The sequence below is a fragment of the Bactrocera neohumeralis genome, chromosome 5 (genome assembly GCF_024586455.1).
Source record: "Bactrocera neohumeralis isolate Rockhampton chromosome 5, APGP_CSIRO_Bneo_wtdbg2-racon-allhic-juicebox.fasta_v2, whole genome shotgun sequence".
Taxonomy (NCBI): domain Eukaryota; kingdom Metazoa; phylum Arthropoda; class Insecta; order Diptera; family Tephritidae; genus Bactrocera; species Bactrocera neohumeralis.
The window spans coordinates 11,319,114-11,338,112 of record NC_065922.1 but is presented as its reverse complement, the minus strand read 5'-3'; the positions used below and the strand labels follow the sequence as shown (position 1 = coordinate 11,338,112).

The 18,999-nt window shown below is 33.0% G+C and overlaps 1 protein-coding gene across 3 annotated transcripts in view; it reads left to right on the top strand.

The window, feature by feature from the left end:
* LOC126759042 (E3 ubiquitin-protein ligase HECW2) overlaps nucleotides 1-18,999 on the top strand; it is a 48,332-nt gene that overhangs the window by 11,208 nt on the left and 18,125 nt on the right. Inside the window, exons 1-2 of one of the 3 annotated variants that reach the window (XM_050473602.1) lie at nucleotides 11,050-11,276; nucleotides 17,726-18,292. The exons of 1 other annotated variant lie outside the window; for it this stretch is intronic. In XM_050473602.1, coding sequence (XP_050329559.1) covers nucleotides 18,252-18,292 — 41 coding nt within the window. In that variant the 5' untranslated portion in view covers nucleotides 11,050-11,276; nucleotides 17,726-18,251. Of the gene's footprint in view, nucleotides 1-11,049; nucleotides 11,277-17,413; nucleotides 18,293-18,999 lie in introns of those variants that run through there. One more of the 3 variants, XM_050473603.1, reaches the window with a different exon arrangement.

Below are 18,999 nucleotides of genomic sequence, written 5' to 3'. Positions count from 1 at the left end.
TGTCTGGCATTTCGAGTTTTAATAAAGCGTCGATGCTGATGTTCCACAAGTCTGGGCTTAAAAAGGATCCTTGTGCTGCTCCTGGCGTGATCCCACTCTAGTTTGGTGCAGCATTTTCTGTTGCTAAAATAGCTCCGCAACACAGCTCTGAGGAAGTCGGGAATTTTAAAGATTTTTTGGAGGGCGTCGATCATATCCACCCATCTAGCGTTGTTGAAGGCGTTTCGGACATTTACGAGGGCTGCTATATATATTTCTGTCCTAATAATGAAAATAGAAATATTTATCAACGAAAATGATTTTTATTGTTTTTCAAAATATTCGCCACACTTTTGCATGCGCTCAAACCAATTTTCGAAGCACTTTTTCCACTCCGATTGAGACACCTCCAGAACATGGTTTTTGAATGCTTCAACAGCATCTTCTGGCGAAGAAAATCGTTCACCACGCATTATTATCTTGATGTGTGGGAATAAAAAGAAGTCATTGGGTGCCAAGTCAGGGCTGTACGGCGGATGACCCATCAATTCGACGTTTTGGCCGGTTAAAAAGGCGCTGGTTTGAGCCGATGTGTGAGAGCTCGCATTGTCATGGTGCACAATGATTCGTCTTCTCTTGTTCGTTTTTCGAATTTCTCCGAAGACTTCATGCAAACAAATGGTGGTGTACCACTCAGAATTGACCGTCCTACGTTGCTCAAGCGGAACAGTCGCCACATGACCAGTTTTGCCGAAGAAACAGGCGACCATTTGCTTCGAAGTGCTTCTTCCACGAACAACTTTCGTTGGATTTGGCTCGTCTTGGAAGGCCCACACGGTCGATTGCTGTTTTGTTTCGGGCTCATACGCATAGATCCATGATTCGTCACCTGTGACGATCTTATAAACGTCTTTTGAAGCACCGCGATCGTATTTTTTCAGCATTTCTTTACACCAATCCACACGAGCCTTTTTTTGAGCGATTGTTAAATTGTGCGGGATCCAACGAGAACAAACCTTTTTACGGCCAGGTGTTCATGCAATATCGAATGTATGCTGGTGGGAGAAATGCATAGGCATGCCTCTATCTGAAGGTACATATGTTACATGACGGTCTTGCATTATCAGTTCACGTACGGCATCGATGTTTTCTGGCACAACGGCTGTTTTTGGACGACCTTCACGGAATTCGTCTTTGAGCGAGCGTCGCCCACGATTGAATTCGTTGTACCAGTTTTTCACAGTGTTATAGGATGGTGCTTCATAGCCATACAAAGATTTTAGTTCATCGATGCACTCTTGTCGTGATAATCCACGTCGAAAGTTGTGAAAAATGATCGCACGAAAATGTTCACGAGTTAATTCCATTTTTTGGCCGAGATGAATTTTTGAATTCCCTGTAAATAAAACAATTCACGATTAAATGACAAAACGTTCTGAGTGATGTTATGCTAAAAAATGTCAAACTTTCCAATGGAAATGTCAGATTGCACCTGGCAACACTTAGCGTTGCCTAGGCCAGAAATATATATAGCAGCCTCCGTAATGTCACCAGCAACACTATTCTTTTGTATTTAGGCCATCTACGCTGTGCGGCTTTTACACTTTCAATGATTATTTTCAGGATTTCTGCAGGAATCCCGTCCGGGCCGAGTGATTTGTTGGCCTTGAGCTTGCCAGTGGCTAGTTGTATGTCTACATATGCAGGGTATTCTAGCCTCGGGGCAACAAAATACATCATTTTTTCATGTTTTGAGATTATTTTATGGTATTTTTACAATTTCGCTAATTCGTTCTTAATTGTTGTAATTGCTTTCGGTTATTGAACTGCAACTACAAAACGTATGTATATGTGTATATATACATATACATATATAATACAATTTGATTTAATTAGTTGATTTGCAGTTATAAACATATACATACACACCTGCACAAGCGTATGGGGGCGTGTTAGCGGTCACTAGTTAATTATTATTCATGAATGCCGTTATAAAAACACCTATGTGTGTACATTTGTAATTAAAACAGCGCTTTATTTGAAATACCCATATTTACATATATAAATATATAAATACGTGGTTAATTTCGCTTTAATTTCCACCCTCGATGAGCTAATAAACACATCAACCGTCAATTATCAGTTGTTTGCTCATTCGATTTAAACTTGTTGCTAAAAATTATGAAATATGCATTCATTATATTTCCGATTATTCATCTCTCAAATGATAACTAGTAATTTGATTACACATTTACTGTACCCAGGTGTACTATGTAGTAGTTGAAACCTGTAAGCATCTAAATTTATCGATGAAGTTGAGGTCAGCAGTAGAGATTTCAAAAGAAATTTTCATGTCGCCAATAAATTTTTCATTTCATTAATCTTAGTATTCCTATAAGGGATAATAAATTGTGGTTTAGGGTTTGAGGTTGACATAGGTGCATATAACAAGCCGGTAAAAGAGAGAGGGTGCCGGTACAATGGACGTTTTGTAGTTAGATCGAGGTTAGGTTAGGTCGTAGGGCTGATTCAAAATCGATGGATCTCGCTTGAACCGACATTGGCTATTCATGTTAGCCAAAAACTCCTAAAAGTGTATCACCAGATCCACCTAAATTGACGAAGGATTAATATCAATTCCGTTCCCTTCGCTGGGTTCTTCAAAGGAGATATATTTCAATCTGGAGAAGAAAGTGCCAATATGATTCTACCTCGCCTTTCCCATAGAGCTTTGGCAAAGACTGTCGTATAGAATATTTATAGTTAGATAGTAGAGATTGCTTTTGCTAAGAGCCAATAGATCGGAAAACCTTATACGATTTACTCTAGGCCAGAAGGATATCGCAGTCGCACGCACGAAAGAGGGTAATCTTATTTTTTATTATAATATTTTTTTTTATTATAGTCCTGCGTCGAATACTCGCATAGCTCATCGTTCCATCGATTGTTATATTCGCCGTTGCCAATGTGTAAAGGACCATAAATCTTCTATAGAACCTTTCTCTCGAAAACTCGTAACGCCGAGTCAGCAGATGTGGTCATCGTCCATGCCTCCGCACCATACAGCAGGATGGGGATAATGAGTGACTTGTCTTTGCTAGCCGAGAGCGGAGTTTACTTCTCAATTGTCTACTCAGTTCGACGTGTTACTCAGTACAAGAGTTATTCTGCGTTGGATTTCAAGGCAGACGTTGTTGTTGGTGTTAATGCTGGTTCCGTAGTTATGATTGTCAACATGAGATGTTTCTTCTTGCTCTCGTTCACTATCAGCCCCTTTTGCTTCGCTTCCTTATCCAGTCTGGAGAAAGCAGAACTAACGGCGCGGATGTTGAGACCAATGATATCGATGTCATCGGCGTACGCCGGCAGCTGTGCACTCTTATAGAAGATTGTACCTGCTCGATTAAGCTCTGCAGCTCGAATAATTTTCTCCTGCAGTAGATTGAAGAATTCGCACGAAAGGGAGTAGCCTTGTCTGAAACCTCGTTTGGTATTCAACGGCTTGAAGAGGTGCTTCCCGATCCTAACGGAGCTTTTTGAGTTTGCTCAAGTCAGTTTACACAGCCTGTTAGCATCGACCAAACCTAGGCATCCTTAGGTTACAGTTATGTTATCTAAGTGGGCACCTGCTTTTTAATTCATAAAAATTGAAGCAAAAATGGTACTATGTCTAAATATATCTTGAAAAAAAAACGCTTGACTTTTTTGCCATAATTAACGGATAAATGAAATTCGCAATATAAATATGAAAGAGGTAGGAAGTGTTTTGAATACTAAATTAATTGGCTGTCAGCAGGTGTGAAGCAAATGCATCTGCTTTATCATTTTGAGTTTTTACGGATTATATTAAGTATGTATGTATGTATGTTTGTGTTACTTACGCATAGACACGTTCGTGCATTGTCTGGCGTGAAAAATTAATGCGATGCGCATATCACTTAGAGAAATTAAAATTTTTGCAATTAAATCTTTATGATGCTCGACATAAGACAACCGTATATACGAGTATGTATGTAAGTATGTGTGTATACTCTGTTTGCTGGAAAAAGAGGATGACTCACTACCAGCATTTTCTCATATAAAAACTTGTCACAGATCGATACTAGAAAACTATCCAATTTTCTATTCAAACGTATACCTAAAGATAATGAACAATTTGATAACGGTTTATGATCAACTCGATGTTTATACACCAAACATCCATCCTAAGCACCTTTTTACTTATTCGTTTACGCGTGTCTGTCCAAAAAATATGTCACTAAGTAAACTACGCCATCTACATATGTACATATACATATGTATGTATGTACATAAGTAAATACTCTAATACTATTCGCTGCAAATTATGGGTGGATCTACTGTTATGAATAGTTAATTGTTTTTTATTTGCCCACTTTAAATGGGTGTGTGTGTGGGATGAGAGATGCGGCTTGAGCAAATAAGTGTTCTGTCAAATTTTTGTCTTCAAAATTTGATACAATTATACACTGTTTGTAGACATATATGCTTAACATATGTACAGGTTTGGGCATAAAAATGGAAACTCTTCGATTCATTTTTATGTTATGTTTCGCCGAAACTGACACCTTTTTGGTAATTATAAACTTGAGAACTTTGTGCAGCAAACAACAACTGGGAGTCAGTTTCAGAAATGCGACAGCTAACACTCGTTAAGCCATTTTTGGTGCTATCTAGAGCAATTTTTTATAACAAAAATAATGCTTTGTTTTCTGACAGCTGTGAAATTTATATAGATGCGTGTTCTTTGAAGATTCGATTGAACTAAAAAACGTATGAATTCAGATATTTCGGCGCCTTTTTATAAAAATTGTTCAGCCTACTTGTGAAGAAATCAATTGAAACTTTTAGTGATTAGTTTAACATCAAATTTTGTTGCTTTTCACGAGAAGAAGTTAAAAAAGAAATTCATATTCAATGAGGAGAGAGAGAAAGATAGGTAATCAGGGTATTAAATTTTCAAGCATTGTCGATCAAAAAATAGAAATGATTTTCAGTAAAAAAGTCCTTAATAAATAATCATAAAAATGTTGCGAGATTTTCAACTTTTCTTTGTCCGCATTTTGAAGAACTAGCCTAATGGGCAATCATTTTTCCGTTGATTAATTATTTTTAAAATTTATTTTTACTCAGAAACTTCAATTTCCATTCATATTTTCCTGACTCGTCACTGTATATCATCAAACAAATGTATAGTTGGTTGTGAGTAAAAATATAGAAAGACATATATTTGTAGGTCTGTGGTTATGCTAAATTTTATTCATACAATATTGTGATATACATACAAACATATAATACATAAAATTTTAAAGTAAAGATAAAAATATGGACCGCCTTGTGGTTTCAATTCGGCTCATAACTCTCAGAAGAAAAACTCGGGAACTATATATGTACATATATAAATGATAAGTGTGACGAGCGTAGTCTATTTAGCCATGTCCGTCTGCTTGTCTATCTATATACATATACGTGAACTAGTCCCTCAGTTTTAAAGATATCGATCTGAAATTTGGCACATCTCTTTTGCACCCCAATGAGCGTCTCATATGTCGGAACCACAATTATCGGATAATTGTCCAAGGCAACACTGCCTCGTATCATATAATTCAGATCGACCTGACATACAGATGGCGCTACTAGACCGATTTGATTTTTAGTTAGCTCTAACCTTCAAAGAGCTTATGTACAAGCATATACTATCAACCGTTGAAAAGTGGTATGCTATGTTTTGATGTGGTGAAATGAGCACCGCAGACAATGAACGCAGTGGATGCCCAAAAGAGCTTGTTACCGACGAAAGTCCACAAAATAATTTTGAATGATAGCAAAGTGATGCTATTTGGAATGGCAGGTACTGTAAAGATATAAACTGAACGTGTATATCCTAAAAAAAAACCGACGGAAAAACGCAACAGTCGGCTGGCAAGGTTACGGAGTCTGTAGTTTGGGATGCACAAGGAATAATTTTTATTGACTAAGTGTCTTTTACTAAGGTTAGTGGTTCGTTTGAAGTACGAAATCGTCGAAAAACGGTTACATTTGATGAAAAAGAAAAAGCTGTTTCACCAAGACAATGCGCCACTGGGAAGTAATTTTCATCCAAAAAAGAGGTGATCCCCGAAATTGGGGCTTACTTTGAAGCAAGAGACAAATCGTAGTACAAAAAAGGTTTGGAAAAGTTGAAGGGTCGCTATAATCAGTTCTTCACACTTGAAGGGAACTACTATATATTGAATAAAAAAAGCGAATTTTGCCATAAAAAATGTTTTACTATGGTATCATTTTATACCCTTTAATGCTATAAGAAATAACACTATTAGTTAGACTGCACCGAAGCTAACGTTTTTATACTCTTGTAACCTGTTGCTACAGAGTATAATAGTTTTGTTCACCTAACGGTTGTACATTTCATCTAAAACTAAGCGAGATAGATATATATAAATATAAATCTTCAGGATGACGAGAAAAGTTGAAATCGGGGTGACTGTCTGTCTGTCTGTCCGTCTGAGTAAGCTGTAACTTAAGTAAAAATTTAGACATCTTTATGAAACTCGTTAGGCGAGTTCTTTAGTACAAAACAAATCACGAGTTCGTAGATGGTCATAATCGGACCACTGCCACTGGCACGCCCACAAAACACCATTAACAAAGAACTTGTAAAGTGCCACAAGTAAGCACTAAATAAAGATATAAAACGCTAATTTGACACAGGGGATCGCAGTAGCAAGGGGCACCTGTGGGCAAAAAATTTTGAAAAAGTGGGCGTGGCTCCGTCCTCTAATAAGTTTAATGTAAATACCTCCCACCTAAGCTACAACAACCAAAATTCCGCTAGCACGAATACATAAAAAATCCTACCGACAATGTAATAATGGATGAAATCGGAAGATAACACCGTTCACTACTCATATAACGGTACTGTTTGAAATTACTAAGAGCGCGAGAGGCATTAAGTTTAACCACCGAGATGGTTTGAGAAGGCTTTAGGAAAGCCGTGATAAAAATTGGACTATATGCGTAGAACCGTCCACTTTTTGGCGAAATCACATATCTCGAGACCTGACTGATCGATTTCGACTAAATTTGGTATGTGACATTCTTCTCATATTTCTATGTCACGCCTACTTCCCATATAGCACATTTTTAAATTTGATTTCTTCATTTTCCAGTACACAAATCAAGAAGTAATTGATACAGCGGGTTAAAAATTTGCACTAATAATTCTATTAAAGTATGCCACCTTATGACCAAAAATTTCCCAAAACCAAGCAAAACTGTTCAATCCCCTAAATACCGGAAGTTGGACTTCAGTAACTATAGTTCACTTCTGACAGAAAATATCGGTCAATGTGGGATATACAATTGAAATTCAGAGAGAAACCTTTCTTAACAATAGTATCTCTGTGTATAAAAATACATAGGTTGAACCCGGTCAATACTTCCTTCAGCCCCTATATAACTAATATAAAGATTTTCGAACTTCCGGGTGACCTTATGCTGCATATGTATATATATCGGCCAATATTTGAGTTATCTCAATGAAAATGGGAGAGCATGTCTTGCTCTAAACAGCGTATCTTTCTGACTTAAACAGATACAATTGGAAAACCTGACCTAGCTCCCATATAATAGGGACATAAAGATTTTCGAATATCCGGTTGACTTTACTCCATATGTTTGGTGACTGCATGTAAGGCACTTTTATGAAACCCAGGGAACATTTGTTTAGTATGTGGCATGTTAATAGTTAATAGATAAAATCGCGTCGTCACTACCCCTACTGCCATATACAGGGTGACTTTGGCACAACGTGAATTTCGTTGCAGATTTCCTGGCCGTTCGACGCCTACTGGTGAAACACTGCGACGTTTAGCCGCTCGCCTCGAAGAGACTGGTACAACACGAGATGCTGCCAGGCGTGGCACACCCCGGAATAGCCGTTCTGCAGAGAATATTGCTGCTGTTGCCGAAGATGTCATAGAAGCGCTGTCGACATCGACCAGCCGACGTGCCACGCAAATGGGTATCAGTCGACGGTGTTTGCAGCGAATTTTGCTACAAGATTTGAAGATGTTTCCCGTCAAAGTCTAGACGGTGCATCAGCTGTTAGCTGCTGACCGCCAATCGCGTCTAACATACGCTCAAGCCATCCTTAATCACCACCAAGAGGAAGATGATTTTTCATCAAAAATAATCATGATGGATGAGACCCATTTCCATCGTAAATAAGCAAAATTTACGCTTCTTATACCCGCTCAAATTCACTGTATGGTGTGCTGTTTTCGCTGGAGAAGTCATCGGACCTTTTTTCTTCGAAGACGTCGCGGGCCAAACGGTTACTGTGAGTGGTGAGCGCTACAGAGCAATGATCAACGAGTTCTTTTTGCCGCAACTTGTTGAATTGGGATTGGAAAACATGTGGTTCCAACAGGACGGTGCAACGGCACACACAGAACGTGCCACAACCGATATACTGAAGGATGCATTTCCCGGGCACCTAAACTCCCGTTTTGGCGATTTGCACTGGCCAGCAAGATCGCCTGATTTGACCGCTCCAGACTTCTTTTTGTGCGGCTTTTTGAAGTCGCGGGTTTATGTCAACAAATAAAAAAAAATCCACAAGCAGAATTAAAGTTTTTAATTTTTTTAAAAAAATTTAAAAGACAAATAAAAATAATCCACAAGCAGAATTATTTTTAAATTTGTCTTTTTTTAATTACAGTAAAAAACATAGGAAGGTTATATATATAACGGTTTTCTTTTTACAAATCTTATGTCTGTCGCAAAATATATAGATAACAGAACTTTTTAAATATAACTGTTTCTGGTGGCGCCACCTATTAGTGGGTATATGAAATAAAAAGTTTGATCTCTTGTTGACATTTCGTAAAAATTTTAAGACAATTGGATAACTACAATCGATGTTATCGATCAAAAAGTGACAGCAGCTTTTGGTCATCGGTCGTAAAATGCATTTTGAACAAAGAGCAAATATTAAATTTTGTTTTAAACTTGGGAAAACGTTTACTGAAACATTTCAAATGATGAGAAAATAAAATGATAAATGATAATGTGCATGAGTGGTTTAAGCGATTCCAAGAAGGTCGCGAGGACCTCTGTGACGATCAGAAGTCGGTCGTCTTCAGAAGTCAAAAATAAAGACAATGCTGATTTGTTTTTACGATTCCGAGGGTATTGTACACCGAGAGTTCGTCCCACCTGGCCAAACGATTAATGCTGTGTTTTACCTTGGTTTTATGAAGCGTCTTTTGTCACGCATTCGTCGTGCTCGACCACAATACCGTGAGGCAGGGTCCTGGCGCCTGTTGCACGATAATGCGCCGTGTCATCGGTCGACGCTTGTCACTGATTTTTTGACAAAAAACTCCATATTAACCATTAATCACTCACCCCACTCACCTGATCTGGCACCCTGTGATTTTTACCTATTTGGAAAACTTCATTTGCCCATGAAAGGACACTGGTTTCAGGACATTTCAGCTATCCAAAAGGCGACGACCGATATTCTCAATAGCATTCCGAAAAATGACCTTAAACACTCATTTGAAATGCTAATTGACCGGGCTAAACGCTGTATCGAAGCACAAGAAAACTACTTTGAATAAAAAAATATAACTTTTGAAAAATATAAATTTTTTGTTGTTTTTTTTAACAGTCCTGTTTCTTTTGCGACAGACCTTGTATATAAAATTATTTGAATTCCGAACGTCTAGTTAAGATTTTATACCTTAAGGTATTCCTCTGGCTTGGATTCCTGCAAGTTGCAATAGTATAAAATATTCGGTTGCAACCGAACCTAGGGCTTCCTTACTTGTTTTATCTTAGAATTGATATAACTGCATTTTTTTAGCTTGCGTGGAATACTGAAGCTGTAAAGAAAGTATTTGCAAATCGTTGTAATCATGCGCCAGTATATTCTCCTGTAATTACATACATATGTATATATGTATTTATGTTTTTTATTTGTTTACTTATGTTTTTAATAAAACTAATTGCTGAATGATTATAACATTATACTTGTATGATTGCTTGCTGCCTCAATGACTGCTGCAAAAAACTCTAATCACAATTGATGCATATACCATTATTTGTACAATACTTATAATTTACGAGCACGAGTGTACATATGTATACACAATGCTTGGTATGTATATATAGTACTTCCATATGGAAAACTAAGTGTTGAAGAAATGACTCAGAATTTTTGGTGTATCGAACGTTTTGAGAATTGCTCATACAATGTAGATATATACATACGTATGGATGTACATACATGCATATATATATATTATCTATGTGTAACCGTGAGTATGCATGCACTTGTGCCTTGAGCCTGAACACAAGCCGTGTATTGTTATTAATTTGCAGATTGGCTGAGGAGCACTTTGAGACAATCGAACGCGACACATGTACATACTTGTACATATGTAAGTACATGTGTGTGTGTATGTCTTCAATATGACTATGACAAGTTGCAAAGCGTATGTTTTCGCTTGATTTTGTTTGGCTTATTAGCTCATTTCGGCTATGAAACAAGCTGCGACTACTTGCCGCACTAAAGCAATTAAATAATAAGCCTTTCTAACTGGCGTTTATCACCAGCGACGCGCGTACAGTAGCACTCATTCACCAGCCTTTTTTTCCACATTTATTTATTTGCTTATTTACGAGCGTTATTTGTATAGTAGCTTGGCGTTCGTGAAATAGCCGTGCTTGTATGGGTGCTTTGGGGGGCGCGTACGCTCCATTACGCTTGCCGACAAGCGGCATGCCATAGTGGCTTGGGCTTGGGCATGGGTATGGGCATGGGTATGGGTATGGGCATGGGCGCGAGTGTGCAGCAGCGAATGCCACACGCCATAGCAGAGTGCAAGCGCACATACATACACACATACATATATGCATACATATTTACGAGCGCACGCTTGGCTTGTGTATCGATCGCCGGCTGAGTTCTACCGCCTGGTGATTTTAAATTTGAATTGGATTCGCGCGCGCACACTCCCAACTAACTGTTCGGCAGATAACGTTCGCTGCGCACTGTTCTAGTGCGTTTAGAATTCTTGAGACCTCGACGGCGTTAGGTTTTGTTTTGTTACTGTTGCGTCGCGTTGTGAAAATGGTGAAAATCATACGGTTAATTTTTGAACAGCAAAGTTAAAAACAATATTGAGTTTAGCATAATTTTTTAAAAACAATAAAAACAAAATTTTTAAGTGTGGTCGCGTTGTGTGTACAAGTGTTAACCTGTGTGAACAGTGCGTAATTGTTTTTTGTCAATAAGAACTAAAAATAAATTGGCAAATATTTTTTAAAGTTTATGTGGCGAGTAAATATTTTTTTTAAGTAATTGAGGCGAGTTTTTAGTGCCACTTCTTGTGGTAAAAATTCGAAATTTTTTTATTAAAAAGTGTATTTTTCTAGAAGCGGCATTTTATATAATTTATAAATAAGTAAGAGCGTAATTATAGGTTTTAATTTACTTTAAGGGGTTACATGGGTTTCTTCGGGTAAAAAACAGTCTTTTTAAAAAAATTTTTCTCATATAAAAATTTAATTTTTTATTAGAATTTTTTATTCCTACAAACATACACTATTAACACAAAAATTCTGAATTTTTTGGAAAAAAGTTGCGCCCGCGTTAGCAGGATAACTCCTTATAGGATCTTCTAAGGTGAATAAATACGTGTTTTAGTTAAAACCTTAACTTAGAACTTGGACAAAGGAAAAATAAATTAAAATTAGATTTTTGAAAGAGATTTTTACAAAAAAATGAAAATTTCGCAACATTTTTGTTTTCAATTAGTTGTTATCGAAAAGAAATCCTCGTCCTAATGTTTAAGAATTGTATCTCAAAGACCAATGTAAAATTTCATAAAGATCGGTTGAGTAGTTCTCGAGAAATTTTGCCAACTGACTTCAAAAACTCTGTTTCGAAAAAAAATGCGTTTAAAGATGGTGCACTTAGCTTAACTAACTTTGAGGGCACAAGTCCTCAGGGATGTATCTCCGGAACTTTTACTCGGATCAACTTGAAAAATTTAGGACAATATTCTAGAGGTGTTGTAGAATTTATTAAGACCATAAATAAAATGCGATTTTTTGAAACCCGTCAACCCATGCAACCCCTAAATGTCATCAAAGAATAGCATCCAGTCTGAGGGGTCAATTGAGCTCTTTTTCCGAAAAATGTCGTTAGAAGTCCCGAGAAAATATTCCAAAAAAGACCGATCTGTCGGAATATTTTCCTTTATATTGACTTCATTCTTGTTCAAATTCAATACAACAAAATTTCTCGATTTCTTTTCAATTCGTTTCGTTTGTCTACATAAATATCTATATATATACACATTGTCACAAAAAAGTGTCCGGAAATTGTAGATAGATTGTCGATTTCATAGTAGTCCTCACCAGCTGTAATACACCTATGCCAACGACTTTTTCGGCCTTCAAAACACTTTTCAGCAGCACTTTTTGGGGTGACCTTCAGTTCCTTCAGCGAATTTTGTTTTATCTCTTCGATAGACTGAAAACGAGTTCCACGTAGTGGCAATTTTAATTTGAGGAACAAGAAAAAATTCACCGAGTTGGTGAATACGGTGATTGATCGATGGTTTTCATTGCGTTTTTGGCTTTAAATTTGGTTACAATCATGGCTCGATGCGTGCTGCATTCTCATCATGTAAAATCCATTAATTGTTCTTCCACAATTTCGGCCGTTTTCGATGAACGTTCTCTTGCAAACGCCTCAAAAATAACTTCTTGACCGTTTGTCCTTTTCGGAACAAATTCATGATGCACCAAACTATGAATATCTAAAAGAACAAACCATCGCCTTGATTTTTTTTAGCGACTTTTCCATGGTTTTTTGGGTTTCGGCTCGTCTTTTTCCCTCCATTCCGATGATTGTTGACTTGTTTGCATGTCAAATTCATAAACCCATGTTTCATCCGCAGTTATAATGCTCTTTATTAATGTGGGATCGGAATTCGCATAATCAAGGCTGTCCAAAAAGATGGTACTCTGTTTGAAAAAAGTTCAGCTTTATCGCTACGAGTCGAGCAAGAACGCGTTTCTTATCCAAAATATCCACCAAAATCATTCGCATGAGCTCTCGAGAAACGTCAAGCTCTCTTGCCATCTCTCTAACACTTGCCCGATGATTTTCAAACACCATATCCTTAACTTTTTTAATATTTTCATCAGTTGAAGCGGTTGAACGTCGTCGGGAACGAGACAATCCTTTGAAGTATTTGTTTCTCTCGTAGACTTGTGTTTTTGATAAAGCTGAATCACCAACTTTCGCAACGATTCCGCACACGAAATTTGGTTAAAAATACAAAATTTGAGAGAAATGCTTTCTTCGATATTTTTATCCATTGTAAAAATCGCAACGTACTACTAAGGTGTAGAGTCCCAAGCAGCTGCTGTAAGTATGTAAACTGGTTGACAGATCGCGCTCATATTTGTCAAGTAGTTAAGAACAGTTCTATCAACTTATAAAAATACATTTTATTTGAAATATCATGTACCTGGGTAATTTAAATTATAATTTCCGTGTACTCTTTGTCACAATGTAAATATGCATTATTCATGCTTAGGAAAACGAAAGTAATTCCAAATCAACTCCAAAAATTTTGAAAAATTAATTTGAAAAAATTCTAAATAGAGTTTGAAGTGTTTGAGATTAATTCTCTTTTACTTACAAATTTCCACCCTTTGGCAACTCCATTTCGTTATAAACAATTGCCTCAAAAGATATCAAAGCATTACTTAATAAATAGTGTAAATTTATAAATATTTACTTCAAACAATGTTTAAGTGTTTCAATGTTGTGATCGCGCATAGCTCGCCTTTAATTGCATGGCTCAAGTGCTTCGTTTAATGTATGACAAACAAGCGTAGAGTCTGTGTCTGTCCATGTGTGTCAAATTACGACAATAAAAACGCAGTAACCTGAGTTTCTAAATAACAATAATTGTATTCAAATATTTTTAAATTTTTCAAATATTATTATTTTTTCACTTGAAGAAAACTGACTTCAAACATCTACCTGAAAATGCGCATAAATCATTGACCTCACTTAAAAAGGGAACACTTGACTATGGACCTCGGTAAATTTGACATCTTAGTTTATAGTACTGAGCAGTATTCGTTTTCATTCAGTCCAAGTTAAGTCTGTCAGTATAAAATTACTTTCCCATAAGTGTCAAAAATCTGTCAAAGTTTTCCAAGAATGCCTAGATCATAAAAAACCCATTAGGTAGAAGTCGTTTCAAAATCAAAAGTTGAACGTATTCGTTCTCTAATGCTATTTTTTTGCTCAGGACTGCGTTATAATGAGCTCAGAAAATTATTTCTATATTGAATATTATGATTATTGAAAGGTGTTAAATAAACTGGTCAAAGGAAATGGTCTAAGTTTTCCATAAACAAATGTTTTTTTTATGGAAGAGGAAGCAGACACAAAAAATAAAATAAAATAAAAAGTGAAAAACGATACCACTAGCTACCTTTCTGGATATAAAATAATAAATAAATAAGTCCATATACACTTATATACATATATACTATATTTATTTATGTATGTGTGTACAAAAGTGCGTGCAAACACATATCAGGTTCGCCGATAGTTCAATTGTTTGAATAAATATTATTATTGATTGTTGGTTTTAAAATAGCAAATGCGATATCCACAGGAAGCAGTTTTTGTTTTATAGAAAGCTTATCAGTTATTGCGAGATATACATGTACATATATACACATGTGCAATAGATATTTGTGATTTTTTTTTTTTTTGATTTTCTGATTGGCTATATGAGTGTTTTGTAAAGCTGAAGGCTGAAAAGTTAAATGAACTTGTGATAAGAGCAGACCAAAGCATGTAATAAGCCAGCAAGCGGCAATATAGCTATAACTAAGTAGGTGTACATATGTTTTTGCGACCATGGTTGACATTTGTTTAGACTCTTATTGATATGTAAAACGCCAGTGACAAAGTGACGAGCGAAAATAAAAAGCGAAATAAAAATAAATTTATTGAAATTAAATAAAATAAAAATAAAATAAAATAAAATAAAATAAAATAAAATAAAATAAAATAAAATAAAATAAAATAAAATAAAATAAAATAAAATAAAATAAAATAAAATAAAATAAAATAAAATAAAATAAAATAAAATAAAATAAAATAAAATAAAATAAAATAAAATAAAATAAAATAAAATAAAATAAAATAAAATAAAAAAAATAAAATAAAATAAAATAAAAAAATAAAAAAAATAAAATAAAAAAAATAAAATAAATAAAATAAAATAAAATAAAAAAATAAAATAAAATAAAATAAAATAAAATAAAATAAAATAAATTAAAATAAAATAAAATAAAATAAAAATAAAATAAAATGAAATAAATAAAATAAAATAAAATAAAATAAAATAAAATAAAATAAAATAAAATAAAATAAAATAAAATAAAATAAAATTTTAAAATTAAAATAAATTAAAATAAAATAAAATAAAATAAAATAAAATAAAATAAAATAAAATAAAATAAAATAAAATAAAATAAAATAAAATGAAATAAAAAAATAAAATAAAATAAAATAAAATAAAATAAAATAAAATAAAATAAAATAAAATAAAATAAAATAAAATAAAATAAAAAAAAAAAAAAATAAAAAAAAAAAAAAAAAAATAAAATAAAATAAAATAAAATAAAATAAAATAAAATAAAATAAAATAAAATAAAATAAAATAAAATAAAATAAAATAAAATAAAATAAAATAAAAAAAAAATAAAAAAATTAAATAAACAAATTGATACAATTTTTGTTTTTGAAATGAAACAAGAAATTATAAACAGAAAATTAAATTTTTGAATTTTTAACAAAAAACTTAATAATTAAAATAAAGAATTAATATAGTAAATCCGAAGCATTATAAAATAATAAAATAAAAATATTAACTAAAATAAAAAACTTTTTTAAATGCATTAAAAATTTTTAATTAATAAAACTAATTTTATAAAAATATAAAGCTTTTAAAAAATTATGTTGACATTTACAAAAAAAAAAAATAAATAAACAATTAAAATAAAAAATAAATATTAATAATTTTATATATATATTTTATAAATATAAAATACATTAAAAAATAATAAAAGTATTTTTAAATGAAACCAAATAAAAAAAAATTAAAATTTGTTTTGTCATTATCTAAAAAAACTCAAACAAAAAAATAAATACAAGGAAATGATAAATAAAACTAAACTAAAAACTTAGAAGAAAATTAAATAGGAAAATAAATATCAATAAAAAACATTTTTTTTAATTACATGCTATTAGAAATTTGTATTGTCAGTTACAAAAATAAAATTTCAAATAGAATAAAATTAAAATAAAATACAATTAAATGAAAAATGAAACTACAAAAAAAAAATGAATTAAGATATAAAATTGTATTAAATGCAGTAAAAATTTATAATAAATAAAACTAATTTTATAAAGATATTAAACACAAAAAATAAAAAAATTAATAAAAATGAAAAAATAAAATGAAATGAACAAAAAAATAAATATTATTAAAAAGATATAAATTAAAATTTTTAAGTATTTTTAAATAAAGCAAATTTTTACAATTAATAAAATTAATTTTTTATTTACATATGTATGTATAAAGTTAATAACTTTGCTGTCATTTACAACAAAAAAATAATATTTTAAAATGAAACTAAGAACATACTAAAATATAATGAAATGAAAAAATTAAAAAAAACATAAGTTAAAATGTTAAATTTTATTACACGAAACCAAAATTTATAATTAATAAAATTACATACATACATTTCATTATTAAAAATTTGTGTTGTCATTCACAAAAAAAAAATTTCAAATAAATAAAAAAAAATTAAATACAGTGACATGAAAAATAAAACTAAAAAAAAAAAACAAATTAATTAAAATATGAAATTGTTTAAGAGCAATAAAAATGTATAATTGATAAAAAATTGTGTTGTCTTTAGAGAAAAAAATTAATACATAAAAAAAAATAAAACGAAATTAAAAAAACTTAATATTAATGAAAAAATATTAAATTATTATTAAAAAAATTATAATGAAATTTTTAAAATATTTTTAAATGAAACAAAATTTTATAATTAATCAAATTAATTGTTTGAATGAAAAATGAAAAATGAAAAATGAAATGAAATATAAAATATAAAAAAAAATAAAATACAATGAAATGAAAAATATAAAATATAAAAAAAAATAAAATATTTCATTAAAAGCAGCAAATTATATTTAATAAAACTTATTTCATGAATATTAAAATATTTAAAGCTATTAAAAAATTGTGTTGCAAGAAAATAAATATTTTCTATTCCACAACCCAATTTTACAATTGAATATATAATTTTTGGCATAAGCAAATATTTATAAAAATTATCATAGCCCAACCCAACCTTTTTAAATTTTAAAATATTTCAAGGACATTGGCACTCACTTGAACTTCCCTATCTTAGTGTGCAGTCAAAAAAGTCGCTAATTAAAACTATTTTAATCTAAAAGTCGCCTGTGTAATTACTCGCCGTTTAATCTAAAATAAGTATGGAAATAGCGCTATGAATATGTATTATCGTCGCCGGGTTTACTTATGCATAAACATATAGTATATTTTTTCTCCGTAAATATTAATAACAATTATAGTTACGCACGATTTATTTATTAACGCGAGGAAACGAGTGTAAATTGAAAAACTTATTTACATACATACTCACTTTTTAAGTGGTGGTAAAGTGATAAAAACTAGTAGAGTGATAAAAAAGGGTACAAGTGCCAACATACAATAAAAACCAATAATAATAATAACAATAAAAATAAAGAAAAAACATTGCTTACATAAAATTAATAATATCTGCCGAAAAGCACCGCGCTTTGTGATAACAACAGTGAAGGCTGTACGTCGATAGGCGCTTTTATTTCGTTGTGTTTGCGCTGTGATATTGCGCACAAGCCGCTGCCTGCCGCTATTAGCGTCCATCTAAGCTTAAGCTGCTCAAGTGCAGCATTGCTGCCGCTTCTGCCTCGGATTCGTTCGCAAACTGAAGCTGTGCTGCGGCGTCTGTACTTTGATAGCTGCTATATACTGTACTATATATGAATAGAACCGATAACTTCTGGTGTTTCATAATTTGTAGTACTTTTCCTGCTCGCATTGCATAAAGCGTCGAAAATGGGATTCCTTTCGAAGGCGGCGTACATTGTTTGGGCTGTGTAAGTGTTTTTGAAAAAAATATATTCCTTTGTTCATAAAAATTATTTTAAATAAACATATGTCCATACCAAATATCTATATAATGGGTTGTCAATAAAGTCTTGCGGTATTTTTATTGATTTTTTTTTTATTGAAATTGAAATGAAATTTTGATGACTCATGCCCAGCTCTTGACCGATGCTACGGCTGCTACTATGCCGGTCTCTTTCGACCAATTCAGCGATTTTATCGCAATTTTCGACGACAGGCCTTCCGGAGCGTGGCGCATCTTCGACCACCTCTACACCAGAACGAAAACGTTGAAACCATCGTTGTGCGGTGGAAATGGAAACTGTATCGGGTCCATAAACTGCACAAATTTTATTGGCGGCTTGAGATGCATTTTTGCCTTTATCGTAGTAGTACTGTAAAATATGCCGTATTTTCTATTTATTTTGTTCCATGTTTGCGAAACTATAACTCACGAACGACTTAAAAGAAACGACAATCAATCAAACACGTGTTAGCGCGTGAAATGGGCTTTCCAAAAAGGTATAGCATGACCCGATGCGACGAATAAAACTAGAACTACGCGTTTTCAGCGCCAACTAGCGAAAATACCGCAAGACTTTTTTGACAACCAATTATTTTAAAATGTTTGTTTATAAAAATAGTTAGCAGTTATAAACACTACTTCACTTTAATATGAATTTTACTCTAAAACAAA